This window comes from Aegilops tauschii, chromosome 3 (assembly GCF_002575655.3).
Source record: "Aegilops tauschii subsp. strangulata cultivar AL8/78 chromosome 3, Aet v6.0, whole genome shotgun sequence".
Taxonomy (NCBI): domain Eukaryota; kingdom Viridiplantae; phylum Streptophyta; class Magnoliopsida; order Poales; family Poaceae; genus Aegilops; species Aegilops tauschii.
In genome coordinates, this window is record NC_053037.3 from 188,447,794 (window position 1) to 188,469,018 (window position 21,225).

Below are 21,225 nucleotides of genomic sequence, written 5' to 3' on the forward strand. Positions count from 1 at the left end.
GGACGACGCAGGGGAGCCCCCTGCGGCGCGGACAAGCTCGGCGATGCGGTCAAGCCAGTCCTCGTAGAGATCGTCGACTGGGCGGTAGCGCAGGAGCTCGTGCGCCATGAGGAGCGCGGCCCGCGCGTCCATGGGAGCGCGACGTGCATGGGACGAGGAACCGGCCGGGGTCAGCGATGGAGTGGCGGTGCGGCCGTCCCGCCGCACCGAGGGGTGCAGCGAGGACGCTTGCTGCTCGTTCCCCGCCGGGCCAGTGGCGGCAGGTGACGGGGAACGACGAGGTGGCCCGCCGACAGGAGCCATCTGAGCGGCGCGGGCGGCGAGGGCAGCCCGGCGCTCAGCACGAGCACGGTGAGCGTCCGCCATGGAGACGATGGAGCAACGGGACGTGGAGCGACGGAAAGGAAGCTTCGGCGCACCCCTACCTGGCGCGCCAAATGTCGGATCACGGGTTCCGTCAAAAACCTTAAGGTTCGAACACTGGGGTGCGCGCGAAGATTTCCCCCCTACCGATCCACGTCCTAGTTTTGCTGATCTCAAGAACGAACTCACAACACAAGGGACACAAGATTTATACTGGTTCGGGCCACCGTTGTGGTGTAATACCCTACTCCAGTGTGGTGGTGGTGGATTGCCTCTTGGGCTGATGATGAACAGTACAAGGGGAAGAACAGCCTCCTGAGGATGAGGTGTTCTTGTGCTTGGCGAACTTGTGTGGGTGAGGATTACTCAAGTTGAGATGCCTGAGGCTCTGTTCGAGTTAGTTGCCTTCTACTGTGGTGGCTAGTCCTATTTATAGAGGCCCTGGTCCTCTCCCCAAATATTGAGCGGGAAGGGAGCCAACAACGGTCAATTTGAAAGGGGACAGCTAGTACAGCTTATCCTGACAAAAGCGGTCTTCGCCTGCAAAAGGCTCTGGTGGTGACGCCGCCTTGGGCTCCATGGTGACCTACGTTTTGCCGTCCTGCTGGTCTTGGTCTCGTTGCACTGATATGGAAACCTTTGCTTGATGCCTCGGTACTCCGCGCCTGCGCTTGCCTCCTTAGCACCAAAGAGGAAACAAGGACGCTGCGCGCGCTGGCGCCCACCTGGTCTCGATCGTCATGGCTCACGTCACGAGAACCTCGCGAGGTTTGCCTTGCCTTGATCTCTCCGCCCCTCACGAGCCTGCCTGGCGAGGCCGCTCCTGAGGAGGTCTTGCGTCGTCCGCCTCGCGAGGGTCTTGAATGCCTTGTTGATAAAGATGGGCCGTACGGGCCTGCTAGAGCAGCCACGCCGTGGGCCGCAGGCACGCAAGTCTGGGGACCCCCGTTCCCAGAACGCCGACATACCCATTTCATGTCGGCCCACAAATTTGAAAAGACCCATGGCTGTAGATCATTGTCAGCGGCCCCAAAGTTCATGCCGGCACCATGCCATCGGCCGGCATGCAATGCCAACTCCAAAAAAAACACCACACAGCTCATGCTGGCACACTTGCCAGCGGCCGGCACACTTGCCAGCGGCCGGCACACGTGCCAGCACACAAAAAGGGGCGGAAGATTCAACCACGTCATCTCGGCCGTGGTCATACCGGCACACTTGTCCGGCATACAAAAAAGGGATGGCGGTCGCCACCATAGATGACTCGTTGTCGAACTTGGGCATGTCGGCCTGCATCTTCTCGAACCATGGCCTCTCCCTCGGTGACACGGTGTTGAGGTCCACCTTCAAGATCTCCACCCCTGTCATCATGCTAGCGAGAGTCATTTCTTTCGCCTTGGTCTTGGCATTGGCGACCTCGGTCTCTAGCATCTTGGCTTGCTTCTCCGCCTCCATCTCAAGCATCCTCGTTTGGATCTCCATGAAGGCATTCATTTGCTCTACCTTGTCTTGCCGGCGCTTCTCCTCCCTTGAGTCCTTCTTGGTCATCATGCCCTCCACGGTTGTGATCAAGGCGCTCGACGCCGCATCTCGCTTGGCCTCCTTCTTGGAGTTGGTCTTCCTCCGAGGCTGTGGCTTCTCGCCCTCCCCAACCTCCTCCATGGCTTTCTTCCCCTCACGCGCCATGAGGGCGGCATATTGCGCCTTGAACTTCTCCTCCCCGTTGATGACCCTCCAACAATGGGAGAGGTTGAAAGGTTTGCCAATCATGTTGGACCTTAAATGCCTCCAAAGCTTGGAATGCATACAAATGAATAGCATGTAAGCATATGGGAAAATGGATATCATAAAGAGAATGAAAAACAAAGAGGGACGCGCATGCATACCATGTCTTGCATGCATGCCGCTCACGGGGCGTGCCTTGATGCTCTCAAGAGTGGCACAAAACTTGTTGCACTCTTGTTGTATCACCCTCCATCGCTTCGAAATGGACGCCCACCTGTGCGTGCTATGCATTTGGTACGGCGCAAAATTCTTGCGATCATGAAACTCACGATGGACACGAATCCAAAGGTTTGATGCCTTTTCTTCGGCACCGACCTTGGGGCCTCGCCCAATGTCCCTCCAACACTCACAAAGGAGCTTGTCCTCGGACGCCGTGTATGCTTTCGTCCGCTTGCTCTTGCGCTCGGCTTCGCCCCGACGGCTTGGTTGGCAAGCTCGTCCTCGAACAAAGGCTCTCTGTTGATGTCCAACTGATTCTCTTCCTCGAGGCCATAGTCCTCCGGAAACTCGTGGTCGAGCGGGAAGCCGTCCAGGTCCAGGGCGACCTGATCTTGCATGAAGGCGTCGTGCATGCCAGCTTGATCATAGGTCGCCGGCGTGAACGACCCTCAACCGTCTTGGCTTTGGGTCACATCGGGATCATAGCCAGCCGGCGGCCGCCGCACCACCCTCAGAGATGATGCTCTTCATGAGACGGTTGGTCATCTCGCCGTCGCCGCCCCCCGGCATTCTGTCGAACAAATTGCAGGCGTCAGGGAGCACGTCGGCTGGCATCTCCCACGCGTGTTTCCTCGCCCCTCCGGATGACGAGGTACCGGCCACCGACATGGCGTTGAGGTCGATTGGCGCGGGGCGCGGGTGTGGAAGGCGCCACCACGCTCACCTCCCGCGAGCATTCCCCGGAGAGTTGGGAGGCTTGCGGGTAGATGTGGAAGCCAGGAATCGGGTGCGTCGCCGACGCGCGAGGCGACTCTGGCAGCACCATCCGAGGAAACACGGACGAGCTGGTGCTGGCCACGGCCACGGCGGCGTTGACGAGCCCGAGCTAGCCAGGGTTTAACCCTAGGTAGATCAGGGCCTCCCACGTTGCCGCCGCGACGCGGGCGTTGGTTTCCTCCTGCTGCGCGGCGGCGGCGACGGCTGCTTCATCCCTTGCGTCTGCCGCATGCCTTTGACCCTTCCTCTTCACCAACTCCGCAGCCCGCTCCTCGGGCGTCAGTTGCTTCTTCTTCTTGGGCGCGGCGGCGGTCTTGCGGGGGCGCGGGGCTTGCCTTTGCCCAAGGGGGCAGAAGTGATGCCGGACGACGCGAGGGAGGCGAGGCCGTCCGCGACATCGAGGGCGTCGTCCATGGCGAGTGGCTGGGAGCGGGCAGTCGGGAGGGTTTTGGGAAAATGAAGAGAAATGGTGGATGCTTTGCCACCGACTGGCGGGCGAGGGGGGAGTAGTTGGCCGCGGCGCGCGTGTTCGTCTCGTGTCCGCGCCGACGCAAATGAGGCTCAAAATTGGGCAGCAAATGGGTCGGCTGGCGGACAAATAGCGGACGCGCATCCGTTTGGGTCAGTGTGTTGGGCTGATTTTTCTGTCCGCTCCGATTCAAATGGACATGCGAGAACAAAATGGGTCGGCGCGTTGTAGTTGCTCTAAGTTATTCTTAATTAGGCGATATGCTGCAGTTCGGCTGTAATCATATTCATTCGTCCACTGCTAGGGCAATCTTGTTCCCTGAAAGAAAAAAACGTGGTCTTGTTATATACCTAGCTTGTGCTTACACCGGTATTCGTTCGATCGCGTATCCATTTTAGGCTTCGAACACGATTTATTTTTCACTAATTGCGTTGTCCCTTTCTTCGATCAAATGTCACAGTGACTATAACCCGAACCAAGAACCTTCTGGAAAGGGTAGAACAGCACCAGGAGTAAAATAGAATTGATTTTTGATAAAAAAGCGAGGAAGCGCTTTGTCCAAGTGGGGCCCACTGCATTTGTGCAAAAGCGACGCGCTGCCGTTGCGTCGGCTCGCAAAAAGCGGCGGCTGACGTGGATCTGCCACCAGGGATGGTTGGCGCGCAACCGGGTTCACCCGGTCACTGCTCCTCTGTGCTGTGCGTGTGCGCCAGAGATCACGTTCACTGTTTCAGCAACCAATATGCCCAATATCTCGGTGCTCAGCCTCAGTGGTAGGAGTAGGACTAGTTGCAAAAATTTCTTACTGCATCCACAGTAGCGGAGAATATTTTTTCTCACGCCTAGGCCTCGTACCTGACCAATAAGTCCATCCTTTACTCAGTCCCCTGTCCAAAAGCCAAAATCAGAGACTCAAAACAGGGTCAGTACTAGTAGTAACCAAATTGACTTTCCCGTCAAAAAATTGACCTGCTCGGGTTAGGATAATCGTGCGTATGATTCATTGGCAGAAAGAAAGTAGATAATCTTTTGCGTGGGTGCATTGCCTTTGTGACTTTTACCGGCTGCCCCGGTGCAAAAGCCCCAAAAGTAGGCTAGGCTAGGCTGCATTTTTGGCTCGCCCATCCACGCACAATTATTTGTGGGACTTCCATCTCCAGTTCGCTCACCGCCTACTCCAACCCGCCTGACCCAGCCCCAGGCCCAGTGACATGCCATACACCCACCACCCGAGATCGGGACGCCGCCATGGCCGCGCTTAGGGACCGGGGGGACGCCGCCATTAAGCTCTTCGGCCGCACCATCCCGCTCCTCGACGCCGCGGCCGAGGTTAGTTCCTTTTCCTTGGACACGGCGGGGGACTTCTCCGGTTCCTTTCACTTGCCGATTTGATGCGCTCTTCTTCTTTCTTGGCGGCTTTGTGCTGTCAAATGTGCGGCTGGTTTTGTTTAGGTCTTTGCGGTTACAGCTTCGTTTTTCTTTTTTTGGAAAGGTGGCATTGCAGCTCCGTCTTCCCCTCCCAAGAGGCCACCGGTTAATTGCTACTAGTGTTCTTCAGGAACCATTTCTATTGTTGTTATTTTTCAAACTGTTTTTTATCCTTTTGCTGCCATTCTGCTTGATGCGTGTTTGAACCATATAAATGAATGGACCCTTTCCCTTTGTTATCCAAACCCCACCCTTTTCGACAACAGAGGGGAGTCTGCTTACTCGCTCTTCAGAACCTCCTATAATTATGTTTGTCTCCACCATTCAATTACGTTTCTTGGTCTTCCTAAGTAGGGTTCATGCAATTAATTTCGGGCTATCTTTGTGTCCTACCCTACCGAGGGCCTTCTTGATTTGACAAGATGTAGACAGCAGTGCCTTGGATTGGTATGTGCTACCAGCCTGCTTGTCCTTGATAGTCCCCATCTTGAAAAGGTGTACTAAAAGGAAACAGTTCTCTATTGAGAAAGGAAACGGTTAAATAAATCCCTATGTCCATAAGGATTCCTTCATTTAGCCTTTCCTTGCCAAATGAAAAACGGAACTTCAGCTTCTTTGATCAAATACGTTTGCACTGAGATTGTTAAGATAAAATTCATCTTTATTAGTAAGACTAAGCCGGTGTTTTGCCCCGTGGCTACGAAAGCCCAACAGAATCTAAATGCTTAGGGCCTGTTTGGGACTGCTCCGTTCCACGAAAATCAGTTTTAGTCGACCAAATTCACTTTAGAGCAGTTTCACACAGGAGTTGCGGCTCCATCAAAAAGACCAAAGAGAATGTCTAGCTTCCAGTTAACTCTAGCTTCAAGAATGGCAATTTGGTGGAAAGGATCTATTTGGTGGCAGTGGCGGGTAATTTTTTCCCAACTCCAGCTTTTGGAGTTTTTGGAGCACCCCCTGAAGAGTTTCACAAAAAACAGGGAGTTGGACCCCATATCCTAATTTTTTTACGAAGCGGCATATTGTGAAGCTACCCCGTTTGGCTTGTGTCTTCTAAATCAAAGCTGAATTTTAGGAAACAAGCCCTTAATTGCAGTCGTAGAAAAACATTGCTTCTACTCTTAAGTTGAACTAGAGGGAAGCTTGGTTTGCAAACAGTTCTGCTATGGACCTCCAAAATCAGTTTATGTCTTGTCTTTGGAATGTCAAAACTGGTGCTCATGAAATTCATTTATGCTTCATGATAGAACCAAAGCTATGCCAACCAGTTGGAATTATTATTTAATTCAAAACATCTGTCATAGATACTGATCAACATAGCGTCAAGCAAATCAATGTAATATTATATGTGCATTTTAACCAATATCAAATACCAAACTAATTCCACCAAATGATTTTGCAACCTACGTGGAAATGCAAAGCCTACTCATGTGCATATCGTGTTATAGGTAAATACATGCACAGTAGTCAATGGTTCTGGTACTTTTGTCTTAAGTAGCTCTAGCTCTTAATCTAGTCCATGGCAGAGCCAGGATTTCAAAGATCGTTGTTTGATTTATTATTTTTTACTAGCTCTTTGAAGGTTCCTATAAGAAACTACTGCAGTTCGGATCCATAATTTTGTCTGATTGTTACAAAGGGTTATTTTAAGAAATTGCTGCATATGGAGTATACATTGACCAGCTCTATCTTGCCCCTGTACATAGAACTTTTTTTTTGTTATAACAAGTATAGTGTGTTGTTAGTATTTAGGCAGTTGTGCAAAAAGGGAAATGATATATAGCTAGGGACCGTGAGGGGGTCAAGGACTTACCGGAGGAGCTTATCGTTGGCCCATTGTGCAGTGAAGAATGATAAAATCTCCCCAAAACACTTGCCGTGCAAATTACTCTTCTTTTGCAAAAGAAGAGCTGGGTACCCTTGCACCATGGTAGTACCACCTTGGATCTAGTGCTTTATCGTGAAACAGAAGTGCCTTACTATTCCTCCAGTAACACCCCTGGTTCCTTGAAAGGTACTAGTTCTTAACCCCAAGTATGAAAGAGTTCCACGATTGCAAGTATAACAGAGAAACGGACAACTGAATATTATAAAGAAAGGGGCAGTACACAGGGGAAATTATTGGTAATATGAGTCAACGCTTAACACCTGAACATGAACAAACATAGTGAGGCATGCAATTCATGGATAAACATGAAACTAAATTGTACATGACTGAAGAATGTGTTGCTTGTTTAAATCAGCTATGATATCAAGTAGATGTTATGACATCACATAATTTTAGCAGCTACTATGATAAAATCTTCCGTAGTCTCGTACTCTCTTATGCCAGCGGTGTCTGCATTGTTTCCAGTATGCCATATTTCTGTGCCTTATAGTAATTTGAGAAAATAACAGTAACCTGATCAGCATTGATTTTTTGTAAAACTTTAACTTCTTATTGCCTATGTTTGTAGCTAACTCAACATGAACTATGCTCAATTTTGCATTCTCTCTGTCGGCACTATAAAAATTATGGTATACCAATTTGAATTATCTATTTCATGCATGTTAAATAATATTTTTCAGGTTGTCACCAAGCTTGGAAATGATGCAAACAGCAATGATGTCATGCCTTGTGTCTCAAACAAGCTTTTGAATGTCGAAGCAACTCCTTTCTGTTCCAAGAATAGAGAGCAGAATGATCAAGCTATCAGCAAACATGGGGTGGAAGTGAGAACTGGTTTCAAATCTGAGGAGATTAAAACTGGGTCTGATGGATCTGGCCAAGACAAGGTACTCAAGAAGCCTGATATAATCGTGCCATGCCCTCGCTGCAATAGCATGGAAACAAAGTTCTGCTACTTCAACAATTACAATGTTAGCCAGCCCAGGCACTTCTGCAGGAATTGCCAGAGGTATTGGACTGCTGGTGGAAATATTAGGAATGTCCCTGTAGGTTCTGGAAGACGCAGAAATAAGCATGCCTCTCACTTCCGCCATGCTATGATGTCATGTGATGCTAACATAGCTGCTCCCGGAGATGTTTCCAATGAGATCCACCATCTAGCTCTTCCACTTTTACCGCAGGTTCTTCCAGGGCCAATTAAAGAAAATGAAACAGTAAAGGAGTTCGGATCTCAAGTGCCAGTTTGTAAGCCTATGTCTTCAATCCATAATATTGAAGAACAGAAGGATACTCACCTTGTTTCCTTGGCCTCTGGTGATAATAGCGAAGAACAATCATGTCCATCTCCAGCGACAGTGTCGGGTTGCTCAGAAAATCATACGCCGGATAGCGCGGTTAAAAAAGAGCCAAGCAATGTGTTAGGATACTATAATGGCATCACATTGCCTCACCCTCACGGACCTGCTTTGGTGTTTCCCTGGAGTCCTGGATGGAACAGTATTGCTGTCATGGCAGCTGCTCAGTGCTCAACAGAGCCCATTCAAGGGTTGGAAAATGTGAAGCACGGTCTGCCGCCGTGGGCGCCTCCATTGATGATGGCAGCTCCAGGAATTTGCACGCCTGTTGTTTCCTTTCCTATGATGCCACCACCACTTTGGAGCTGCATTCCTGGTTGGCCTAATGGAATGTGGAGTTCACCATGTCCTGGAAGTAATGGCCCTCCAAACAAAATCACATGCTCAGAGGACAATTCTCCTACACTTGGAAAGCATTCAAGAGAAGCAGACCTGCAAGAAGAGGATAGGGAAAACAACGTACAGGTCCCTAAAACTCTAAGAATTGATGACCCAGCTGAGACCACAAAGACTTCGGTCCGGGATACTCTAGGCATCAAACCTGATGAGAAAGGCATGTTTGAGCCTTTCCAGATGAAGGTTCTAAAAAATGACAAGACACCAGAATCTCCACAGGCTCTGCAGGCCAATCCAGCGGCCTTTTCGCGCTCTCAGTCATTTCAGGAGAGGACTTGAGAAGCTTGATCTCAGTCATTTCAGGAGAGGACTTGAGAAGCTTGGTCTTTTGTTTCTAACCAATGCCATCAGCCATGAGTGTTGTCCAAAAGAAGGGGGATATGCCCAGTATGGTCAGTGTTTTTTGCAGGGCATCGTCTTGAGTTTATATGTTCCTAGACTGCAGGCACTCCTACAGCCAACTCAAATCAATTAAAGATCTACCAGTGCTCAACTTTTTGTTCAGCCATCGTGTAGGTTCGTCAGATGTTTCTGCTTCTTCAGGGAGTATATTTATGTAAAACATGCAGCGAGTTTTCTAAGCACTGGTCAAGTTTGGAAAGTGGCATGGTGCATCGAAATGGTCAGCGAAACATAGAGAACTATGGTCTGCTGGAATTCAGAGCGTGCTCCATCTGCAAGCATGAGACCTATAGCGCTTACATTGATGGGGCCAAAATGTTAATTATGATGTTCTCTTCCGTTTTAGGAGGATTGATGCTCTGATGTTTGTATGTAGCTAACATGTTCTCAAGTTTATGAAATGATTGTTATGCTAACCTTCTCCAAATGCTTAATTCAGGAACCGAAATGGAACCAACTCTGTTTGATGTAGACAAATCTGAATATAGTATGTCATGTGAACCATGGATGTTCATGTGCCCATTGTATGCTCAAACATATCTAAGTGCGTTTATAAAAAAAAAAAAAAAGGGTTAGACCAGCACGAGCAACAATGGCACAAAACATATGGGCAACAATACATATTTCAGATAGAAGAATAAGTGATAATATACATCGCAGTATTCACCCATTCACCTTATGACTGATGGTGGACACCACACACCAGGGCACAAATTCTTGGATGTCAACAATTTCTATTTCCTTTTCAGTAAATGTTAGATAGAATACATACATACACACACCCTGGAGGCTAAATCTATTGCCGTTAACAAATGAATGGCCCGTATACACACTGAAAGGGCGGAAACGAACAAAAGAAACAGAATATAAGAAAGAATAGTAACACTATATGCAATTCCCCTGCAAGGGTCATGAAAACGTTCGCATTGGAATTTCCGAATGGTTCACCTGATTTAAAGCCTCAAACTTCTCTATTTCTCGGCCGATTTGAATATCACTGGGAACAAAATGCTCTGAGAAAGCCTTGATTGCAAAATGTGGGACCATTGCTGTGACAACAATGATAAGCAGCAGTAACCAAAACAAGCCTTGCCCCATTATGTGATAGATGGCCCTGAAATTAGTGTTTGGTGTCAGTTGGTTGCATCTATTATAGATAATCATAAACAAGAGCAACAGGTGTTGCACTTATCAGAAATCCCACTCAAGAAAACATGGGCAAATAGCTCATTTTACTTGTAAGAAGCCCACAGATGCTTGCAAAGAAAAAGATAGCATTTAATCTATGTATTCTAAAAGAATTATAGTGCAAAGGAAATAAATAAAATGTTATGCTGGAATGAAACAAAAGAGCAAGGGCCATGCGCACGGGTGAGATGCTGCCTGTTGATTTATTATCACAAGGGGCACGTCGAATCAGAATCTACATATCACAAGCTCGGGCTCCCAATTGCAGTTATAACAGCTCAGAGTTTATTTCGTTTCTTCGGAGAACTCATCCCTTATAATACAAACACATGTTGCAGGAAACTTGCAATTGTATATGTCCGATGGAGAAAACAGTCAGAATACCTTTAAAGGTTTTAAAGACTACTGCATCTTTTTGTCAACTTCACAGCTATTGCATGGAATACAAAAATAATGGCATCAGCAATAAGATGTGGGAGGTGAAGCACTTACCCATAACCAGGAAGAACCCATATCGAATCTATCACAAAGAGACAAATCACTGTTGCTGCTATCGTCCCCCATACGAACACATGTATAATCCAATTCCACCGAATGATGTCCATGGCCAATTGCATATTTACAACAATGACTGATGCAAGTGCCCACAAATCTCCAAGACTAGACATGCCTATAGTACTTTGTCGATATGCAAAATACGGTATGTAGAACACAACCAAACTCTGCCAAAGTGCTTCAAGCATATTGAGGACAAACAAATTCAAATTATACTTCTCATTCCGTTGGCCAGATCCATAAAGCTTTGGGTAAGCTAGCAGTGTTGACTTGCTAAGATCCTTGTCAAGAATACCAACAACAATTGTTGGAAGGGATGTATAAAGCACAGTATACAGGAGACTACTCCATTCGGTGATAGCAGTCGTCAAAGTGAATGATGTATAAAGCACATACCTGAGATCACATCATAAGCATTATTTTGGGGGGCTATATTTTTTTACTATCCATGCAAAAAATAGGAAAAATAAAGAGGTGATCCATACAATATTTTTTGAATAATTCAACCAACTAAACAAAAAATTATGGTAATAATTTCTGACCATAAAATTATTATCATATCACCGCAAAAAAAAATGGTCATAAATTTATAATGCCAAGGTACACATCTTATATGTAACACTAGAAAATTATAGGCCTCCACATTTTCCAGAAAATATATGGATGATTTCAATAGCCGCCAAGTTGTTTTCTGACCAAAACTAGTAGTAACATTTTCCCAGTAATGAAGTATTTGTCCCCTCTAAAAAAACCTTACCAGAAAAGAACCAAGACAAATGTGGCATTCTTGTAGAAGTTGTAAAGGATCATGTAACCCATCCTTTGATAATTCCAGTGACCATGAACTAATAGAAGAGGAACCAAGAATCTGAATTGTCCCATAGAAAAATCTGATGCCATAACAGCTTGTCCTCCTTCTTGGCCATTGATACCAACCCCAACATCAGCCATTTGAATCATTGAAACATCATTTGCTCCTGAATGTCACAGGTTAAGTAAACAGTATTAATAATGCACACGTTGTCTCCTAAATAAAAATGTAACATAATAGAGGAAGCAGGAGGGTATACCATCACCAATTGCTAAGGTCATATCATCTGTCCTGTTTTTGATAAGCGCAACTATGCCTGCCTTTTGTAGAGGAGCCACTCGACAACATAAGACAACACTACATTCTGTTGCTACTTTGAAAAGCTATCACAACAAAATAAGACAGACCATGTGTCAGTTATGGCATCTTTATAAGATGATCTTATCACTGAGAAGGACAAAAGAAAATTAGTACAGCATTGATAGAACTACATATGGACGAGTAGTACCTCTTCTTGCAACTCTGTCTCAAGTATGTAAACAAGGCTGTTACCGTCCACAATCAAAGCAAGAACTGTACCAGAAGATTCTGATGCTAACACTGGATACGGTGAGCCAATTGACGAAGCAACTCTGTGCTCCTTAGTTCTTGCAAGTGCTTCCTCGAGACTTCTCTTGCAAGACTCCTTAGAATTGTTATTTATCACAATTTGTGTCATGTCATTTGTCAGCAGCTTACAAGAGTAGCCAATAGAAATTGCTGTCTCCTGCTTATCCCCTGTTAAAATCCAAACTTTCATGCCTGCTTGCCGAAGAGATTCTATTGCTTCTGGTACCCCATCTTGAAGCTTATCTTCAATCCCAGAGGCCCCCAATATGTGGATATTGCACTCTACATTGGCTGCAATTGATCGGAGTAAATTTCCCCTGCCAAGTACTGCTGTGCTAGCCTTCTCATATGCCAACTGCCACTCCTCAAATTCAGGTTGACTCAATTCACGCATACCAACAACAAGAGTTCTTAGGCCAAGTGATGAATATTTGTGGAGATGTGCCTCTGTAGCACGAACATTGTCCAGCTCTAATGATTTGTTGATAATTCCAAACATTGAACTGTCTGCGCCTTTGACATATAACTTAACAGTCTTATCAGGGCAGCCGACAATGACAGACATCCTCTTACGATCACTATCAAACTCATGAAGTCCTAATATATCAAATCTGCACATTACATACCGGCAGGATACATCAGAACTGTAAGCCAAGCGTGCTAATGATCTATTGAATCAAAACTGGCACGTAAAGGATATGAGATAGTAGATTAGTACTGGCACGTAAGCCAAGTAACAATTAATAAACCAGCAACAATTAATATGGATCAGAGGGAGTATTAAATTTGGGTCAAGTGTGAAATGAATCGCACCGCATGTTGCAAAATATATTACTCCCTCCATATCACAAATACATTTCATTTTGAATACTGAACTGGTCTTCGAGATTTACCTTTGACCGCTAATTATGGAAAATCATTACATTATATGAATATACTTTCGAGACAAATCCGAACATATGATTTACAAGTTCTCAATCTAAATATTTGGAACAATATCTGTAGTCCATGTTTTAAAGTTTGACTTAAGACATGTCCAAAATGACATTTTTTTTGAACCGGGCATAACCCCTTTCCGTTAAGCAAATAAGGGAAATACAGCAGTTCCAAGTCCAGAAGCAGAGGGAAAGGGGAGAGTGAGTTCAGCATCGCCGGGGAACCCACTGCAGAATGCTTGACATCGAAACACCTACTATGGGACAAAGCCCCAACGAATACAATTTGACACACTGAATTGGTAATGGAGATAACTCCTAAAATAGATGTCAACTTGACGTGTACAGTTCCACTTGACAACTGACTCACACAGAAGAATGAAAAACAGCAAAATTGTATGGACTGATAACTCACATATTTGCCTATTGGCCCTGTATAATTAAAATAATTTTCTAAATTGACAAACGAATTTCCTACCACTGTTCAAATTTGGAAGTTCCTCCCAGCCAAACAGTTGAAGGGCAGGCCAGGCACAGTAGTAGAGTCCTGGGTTCAAATCAGCCTCCTTGCAGAATTATTATGCACGGGTAAGGCTGTCTAGAAATTCCCTTCCCCAGACCCCACCTTGTGTGGGAGCTTTCAGCACTGGGTGTGGCACAAGCCCTAATGTCACGTTAATAACCTTAGGATCTACTCGTTAGTTCTTTTCGGGTCGGAAATGACATCAGTAACATTACAAAGCAAAAGGCATAAAAACATTTGTGCTAGCCGTAATCATATGCTTGATGCTACCAACTACCAGCTGCCCTAGACTGTAGGAGACTACACAGGCAGTATGTCTGCTTATAGTTTTCTAGAGATGAAGAGATCAAGGATCATAGTGTCCCTCCACTCCTAGTCACATAATAACTTTTGATATCACAAAATTTTGCATTTCAGTTAGATAGCCGGTACTAAATTCTAACGAAAACACACTCATGAAGTATTGCCAAATACAATGGTCACAAAGCGAAAGTTGAGAGCTATCTTACCTCTGTCTGTCACCAAGGACATCGATCACTACGTAACCAGATGTTCGCTCAACAAGCACAATGCCATAAGATGCTGCAGCATAAGCTAGTGCCTGCTCATCAGGGGACTCACCCTGATAGTCAATCAACTTTTGTTTAGGATCTCTAGTGTCCAGGACAAGTGGCACAATTGTATTGCAGGCAGCAAGAGCAAGGAAGAATTCAAGGACAAGCTTTGCTTCCTCATTTGAGCTGTCATTGTTCAATAACTTCAAAAGCTGAGGGTCAGTCCTAACTGCCATTTTTGGTGTCCACAGAAGATCATCAACTGACCAAAACCAGCAAATAAGAGGTCTTATTAGGAAACAGCAACATCAAACAAGTAATATAAATTGAAGTCATCGTACCTACAACTGAGGACCCGCATGCAGGTTTGCCAGAACTGTAATCAACTCCGTGAATGGATGCACACATGAACTCCATCTTGTTCTCTGTCAGCGTCCCTGTCTTATCAGAGAAAACATACTTAATCTGCCCCAAATCCTCATTTATATTCAGAGCCCTGCACTGGAACCTGGACCTTGACGATTCGTCATACAAGTCATTGTCGGCGCCCATGAAATATGCTTGCCCAAGTCGTACCAACTCCATTGATATATACAATGAGATAGGAATGATGACCTGATACACTATGACGGCCATGAGGAATGTAACGAATATCTGCATTCCGATTCCATAGTAATTGTAGTTCTTCCCGGTTGTGTAATCCTTTTCTCTAAAGAATTGGGTGAACTCAAGCTCCCGCTGGTGATTCAGCAGCCAAATCCCTGCGAGCACTGATGCAGTTATGCACATCCCAATGAGCATAATGGACAATATGACTGTCTCCCGATTCAACTGAGTCTCCAAGCGGCTACGCTTGGATGGCGGCCCAGAGTTATTGAGCATGACCTTAGTCTCCTTTCCAGCATAAACCACAACCCCTATTGCCCAGGTGGTATTCTTGAGCTCACAACCACGGAGCACAATGTTGGACGGTCCGAGTGAGACACGCTTGCCGTCGATCTCCAAATTCGCCTGGAACCCATAAATGTTCCTGTTGGGCCGCTCGCAGTGCAGCATACCAGCTACGTGGCCGTCGTGAGAGAAACTCAACTGCGTCTCCTGCTTGGCATACCTCGTCTTGAGGTTGGTCTCCCCGTCAAGATTGACGGTCTGGACGTGCGCGAGGCCAGTGGGGTCACTAGTGGCGAGCAGTACCATGTCGGCGGGGAGCGTCTCGTTGGACGCGACGCGTACGACGTCCCCGACGCGTATGTGCTTCCATTTCTTGGGGAGGTACTCGCCGGCGGTTTGAGGCGCGAGGACGGCGGCGAGGCGGTTGTTCTCCCTGCGGTCGGAGCGGTGGCGGCGGATGTCCTCGTAGGCGTCCTTGACAGCGGTGACGAAGAGCACGAAGGCCAGCGGGAGAACAGACGCGCCACGACCAAAGACGGCGACCTGGGGGAGCTGGTTGAGCACGGTGATGGCGAGGAAGTAGACGTACGACAGCCGTCGGAACTGCTCGAACAGGTTGCGCGGCAGGAAGGTGAGCGCGGAGTACTTGGCCGTCCGGACAGCGTTGCCGGCAAACTCCGGCGAGGGCTCCCCCACAGCGACGGCGCGGTACTCACCCCCCTCGTGGAGCTCCCGCTCCGACGCGGACGGGTCGGGCTGGTCGCGGCGGGAGGGGCGGAAGGGGCCCGGGACCTCAACGGAGAAGCCCAGGTGGTCAGCGCGAACGGGAGGCTCCGGCTGCGACGGCGGGAGTTGCGACGCCGCCGCCGGCGGGTGCGGGGAGGCGACGTCGATGAGCGGGCGCTCGGACGTCATGGGGGAGGTGGCGAGAACTATTGGGTGGTCTGAGCCATGGGCGGGGCGGATTTGGGTGGACGCCGGCGAGGTCAAAGCTGGCGGTGAGGTGAGGAGCTTGGAGAAGAAGCGGAGCCTTTACGGGTTCGAGAGTTTTCCGTTTGGGGGCTGGGGCGCGATTTGGGGAGACACGAGCAGGTTGGTGGCAAATTTGGAGGAGCCTCTCCCCTAATTGCCCGATTTCAAGAGGGATTCCAATCTCTCAAATTTCCGATTGATTTGTCACAAAATTAAGCCGCCTAGCCAGCCGTCGGATCCGATGGATGGTGGCCGTGCGATCTCAACAAACAGAGTCACTGTCTTCTTCCTCAACAAACAAAGTCGTTGTCTTCTTTCTCTGTTCTTCCATTCACCACGCCCATGATCCAGCGTCTTTACCTGTCGGCAATCTCGCAGCACCGGAGCCGCCGTCGACTGGTGCATCGCAGCACCGGAGCCGCCGGCAACTGCTGCATCGCAACACTGGGTGCTGCTCAAAATGCCAACACCCAGCGCAGCAGCATCCATGGCAACACCGGCGACGCTCCATTGCAATCCGTGGCGAGCTTCAACGGCCCCACGACGCTTCATTGCAGCCCCGATGGAACTTCAACGACTCACACGACGCTCCATTGCACCCTTCGGTAGCGCTCCGTTGCAACCCAGGGCGCACTTTCCTGCAGCACCGCGAGCGAAGCACGTTGCATCGGGCGCCGGCAGCACCACGAGCGCGTCGCGCTGGACATTGCTTTGCACCACCACGAGGGATGCCGCTCCGGCGAGAGATCCACAGCCAGCCGATAATGGAAGGCCAGCCGCAACCTGCCTACTGCAAGGGTCCATCCCACCATTCCAGCGCAGCGGCGGCCACTCGTGGTAGCAACAGCTCTGCCGACCGGAGAGGAAGAAGGCGTGGGGAGGTCGCCGTCCGCTGGCAGCAATCGGGGGACTCGCATCGCCGGCAATTGCTGCAAGTTGTGGCTCTGTGCTGAATTTGGGGAAAGAAAGAATGAGTGGTGGGGAAAGGAAAGCGCTAGAGGATAAGGATGGGCTGGGCTATCGATGTGTGTGGGAGTAAGACCAGGACGCGTGGCTCGCTAGAGACGCGGCTGATCTTTCCAGAAAATCATCCGGTTGAATTTAAGTGATTTCCATATTCTTTTCAATCTATTCGTCACATTAATTGTCATGGCAGTAAAAAAACACCTGAAGTAACAGAAATTGCATCCAAAATTGTATACACCTAGCAACGACTACAATCAGGGCATGTTCTAATGTCCTACAGCTTCTCAAAAACTTTTCAAATTCAGCTTCTTGCTTGGCTTCTCACTTCACGTGGTGCCGGGAAACCGTTCGGAAGCACTATAGCTTCGCCGGCAGCCCAGCTGGTGAGACTGCAAGCCTGTTTGGAAGAAGCCCATTGCGGGAGAGGAGGCTCGTTCATCAAGTTCTGCTGCTGGCTCAGAAGGGGTTCGAGAGGCATCAATGGTGTTCGGGCAAGCTCCTCCTTCCCATGGTGTTGCTGCTCCTCGCTGACGACGAGACTAGCGGCCCTGAGGATGGGATCCAGCAGGAAATGGGTTGGGATGGCTGAATCTGTAGGCGGAGGAGAGGATCCAGCCGGCGATGGGGGAGCAACCCTGGCGGCGCGACGGTGGGAGGGTTTGAGAGAGAGGACGAGGACGATGCGCGAACGTGGGACAAAGGAAAGGAAAATGTTTAGGTGAGGCCTCAAGGGGTTCGTGCGTCTCGAGGTGGTGGCATATTGATCGTTAATAGGTGGAATTTCATATTCTTCTAAACACAAAGCTTGGGTTTTCTTGCTTCACAAAATTGCACTATGGCCCAGGAGAGCTTCGAGAATTTTTGCTTCTTGAAGCTAATGCGTTCGGCATGATTTCCTCGGAGTCTCTGAAGCTGAGAGTTGGAGAGATTCAGAACATGCCCTAAATGAAGCAAGTTGAAAGCGCACAGCTTCGGAATCGGACAAACTTTGTTGTAGCGGACAGTCGAAAAGTCATCGTGCTAAGTGCATCTCGAACAGTTCCCTGTCTCGAAAGTAACCAATATTTATGGGAGTTGGGCCAAAAACCTCTCAAACAGTTTTCGTAAACGCGCATTATTTTTACACGATCCTGTAAATCCTGACCAACTTCCCATTTTATCTAGAGGAAGATGAGCCTTCGCGTAAACTTTGGCGGGAGGCAACCATCGAAGTTATAGGACCCCGACGAGTCCCTTGTTGACCGGCCGCCATGCATGTGCCATTTGTATGCTTTGTTTAATGGGAAATAGAAAAAAATGGATTTTAGGTGAAGATGTTTATAGGGACCAAGAAAAGACCTCACAAGACAACTTACCCTCAATTATATGGACACCCCATAAAATCATTTTTATCGGGAGTTTTTCATGGGAATTGTTGGAGATGCTCTAAGGCCCCACAAGACTGGCTCACCATAATAGCAATTGTCGTCAATGAGGAAAAGCATAGATCGAAAGGATCCAACATGTAAACACACAAACACAGACGAATGAAGACCCGATCCAAGCAATTCCATCATAGACAAACACCGATAGAATCCCGCGAGATCCGCCGTAGACGCAGTACCCTGGATGTCGCCGCCCCGCCTTTCTAAGAAGGGAAAAATCCTAACCAAGCTAAAAAAAACACCTAAAACGGATTAGGAGCCCTTCGCCGATAGGGGTCGGGATCCACCTCGCCTTCATGGCCTTGGGACCAAGAAGACGAAGCAGACCAGCGGTGGTGTTGACAGGAGGCAGGGGGAACCCTAGTCGCCTATGTGCCTGGGAGCCACGAGACGAAGGATACATCCTTGGTTCGGGTGGGTTTGTCGTGTAAATCATGTATGTGCCTTTTCCCTAGTCATAGGCCATGAGGTTCATGGTCACAATATTTTGTTTTAGATTTTATAAAAACCCAATCCGAAGCACAAAATTCTTCTCCAGTGAGTCATCCTTGAGTACATTCATCATCGATCCGTACTTCCATCGACCTCCATCGCTCAAACTTCTGAGCTACCTTCTGGTTAATGTTAGGTTTTCCAAACGCTACTTATTACTTTGATCATGCAACACGTTAGTATCATGAAGGCGGTACTAATTTGAAGAACCATCTGAAAGTTTCTCTACTATCCAAAACCTAGAAGAGATATTCTTACGTGGCGGCAGTGCCGTCACGACTTGGTGAATAAAATTCCGTCAAAACTCTCCATCACGAAGATTTTTTGTTGCGGTGCGTCGATGTTGCGTTGGCCTAGATTTCCGACGGCCTCTATGGCCACCGATGTTAAAATTTGTAGGAATTTGTCGACGTGGTTAACACGGCTTCCCTCTACAGCTTGGTACACTAGCCTCCTCTTTGTCATATTAGTGCGGCTTCCAGTGCCAACGTGATGCTTGTGAGCTTTTTTGTACATTGAAGTCTTTTATTTGAGAATCTTCTAGTGGCGACGACTTTGACAGGTTCTTCTCCATGGAGCTAGTCTGGCACGACTGTGGCCTCGATTACTTCTTCTTAATCAACAACGATTGGGTGATTCTGACGACGGAGAGAGAGAGCCGCGGCAGCATGCCATTGGCCATTCTGGAGAAAGAAATTGATTAGTCCCCTGGGACCTCGATGCATTTTTCTTTTACTTTTAGGAGTTTCTTGTACTACTGATGTGATGAATAGATTTGAGTCCTTCAAGAAATAAACAAGGTAGCATCTCCTCCCCCTCCCCTTCTTTTTTTCGCAACAATCAAGGTACCATCATGTTGCCACCATTTTGATTTTATTGGTTTACATATAATAATAGTATACATTTTAACAATAAAGTCCCATATGGTTGTATTTTATCTTCGCGAAACCTTATGTGTGTCCACATGGTTTGCCTCTCTTTTAAAAATGTGTTTCTATCATTTATGCCACCGGTTGTGTCCCACTACTCAGTTTTGACATTAGAAGTTATAACTGCTCAAAAATGCCATCGATCCGTGAGAGGCTTGCTCAAAAATGCCATTAGATATCTAAAAATGCCATCATTCTGTTAGATGTTTGCTAAAAAATGCCATTAGATATTGTTATTTTCACGTCAAACCCGTTGACCATGTTATATGACAAAAATAAGCCTAGAACCACATGTCAGTTCTCTCTATCTCACAATGATAAGTGTGGCCCCACTTGTCAGGGGTAACCAAGCGAATAATTTTACAGGAAAATAAGAACGTTGTTGGGATCAAGTGGGCCCCACACTTTATTATAGTGAGATAGAGGGAAGCTGGCATGTTGGTTCATAGGTATTTATGTCAGTATAACATGGCAAAAGAGATTTTAGATCACAATAATGGTGTCCAGTGGCATTTTTGAGCATGTGTCTAACGAAGCGATGACATTTTTGAGTAGTTGAAATTCCTAGTGGCGAAACTGAGTAGTGGGACACAACCGGTGGCATAACTGATAAAAACCCATTTTAAAAAGAGAGGCGAACCATGTGGACACACATAAGGTTTCACGAAGATAAAATACAACCCAATAATAGACACAAAGGAAGAAGAAACACACTAACCCTTGTGAGGGCTTTATGAGGGCACGTGCACACACCACCGACTAAGACAAACCTACGTGTCACATTTGCATGTCAATAGTTGTATCAAAAAATTCAAAGTGTTGTCCATGCTGACCAACATCTGACTTGCCACTGACGGGACAAAACACCGGGGGCCACTAGCTACATAGCCTTGCTGGAAGAAGCAACCTCTAAACAACTCACAAAAGTGACATAGATAAATAATATATCGTCCTAGAAGAGCTCAAGGGAGCCAACACCATGAAGGAAGTATAACCATACGACAAAGGAACCGGCAGATCATTGCCTGAGAAGGTGTGTTAAAGAAGAAGAAAAAGATTGACCACCCAATAAAGCCTTTGAGATTGGCAGAAGCTCGCCGAAACTGCTAAGAAGCCCTGGATGCTGAGGATGGGAATAATTAATGTCATTTCAAAAGGTGAATTGGCAGAAAAGTATGTATCTCACGCTAGGAAATGGAGGAGAAGAAGTGCACCACTGAAGAATGATAGGAATGGAGTCTATAAATAGGAAAAGGAGAATCTGCCTTGCTCCTATGCCTAACCACCAAGACCAATATAGGAGTAAAACTAAAGATTTCCGACAAACTCATGGTAGGGGAAAGACGATCACGAA

The 21,225-nt window shown here is 47.4% G+C and overlaps 2 protein-coding genes across 2 annotated transcripts; one reads left to right on the top strand and one right to left on the bottom strand.

Annotated features, from left to right (window-relative positions):
- The first annotated feature begins 4,677 nt into the window (after window positions 1-4,677).
- Window positions 4,678-9,499, top strand: LOC109777148 (cyclic dof factor 1). The gene is made up of 2 exons (XM_020335799.4): window positions 4,678-4,882; window positions 7,550-9,499. The coding sequence occupies exons 1-2, from the start codon at window positions 4,802-4,804 to the stop codon at window positions 8,897-8,899; spliced, it is 1,431 nt and encodes a 476-aa protein (XP_020191388.1). The 5' UTR covers window positions 4,678-4,801; the 3' UTR covers window positions 8,900-9,499.
- Window positions 9,500-9,698: 199 nt separating this feature from the next.
- LOC109777147 (phospholipid-transporting ATPase 1) lies at window positions 9,699-16,186 on the bottom strand. The gene is made up of 7 exons (XM_020335797.4): window positions 14,539-16,186; window positions 14,153-14,459; window positions 12,085-12,796; window positions 11,836-11,959; window positions 11,523-11,742; window positions 10,703-11,161; window positions 9,699-10,136 (listed from the first exon to the last, which is right to left on the bottom strand). The coding sequence occupies exons 1-7, from the start codon at window positions 16,001-16,003 to the stop codon at window positions 9,932-9,934; spliced, it is 3,492 nt and encodes a 1,163-aa protein (XP_020191386.1). The 5' UTR covers window positions 16,004-16,186; the 3' UTR covers window positions 9,699-9,931.
- Between the last annotated feature and the right edge of the window lie 5,039 nt (window positions 16,187-21,225).

Excerpts from the sequence above, each read along its gene's own strand:
- LOC109777148 (XM_020335799.4), top strand. The coding sequence starts at position 4,802 with ATGGCCGCGCTTAGGGACCGGGGGGACGCCGCCATTAAGCTCTTCGGC. Across the intron at positions 4,883-7,549 it reads TCCTCGACGCCGCGGCCGAG|GTTGTCACCAAGCTTGGAAA; the intron begins GTTAGTTCCTTT and ends AATATTTTTCAG.
- LOC109777147 (XM_020335797.4), bottom strand. The coding sequence starts at position 16,003 with ATGACGTCCGAGCGCCCGCTCATCGACGTCGCCTCCCCGCACCCGCCG. Across the intron at positions 12,797-14,152 it reads GTCCTTGGTGACAGACAGAG|ATTTGATATATTAGGACTTC; the intron begins GTAAGATAGCTC and ends TGTAATGTGCAG. Across the intron at positions 10,137-10,702 it reads TGGGTTCTTCCTGGTTATGG|GGCCATCTATCACATAATGG; the intron begins GTAAGTGCTTCA and ends CACTAATTTCAG.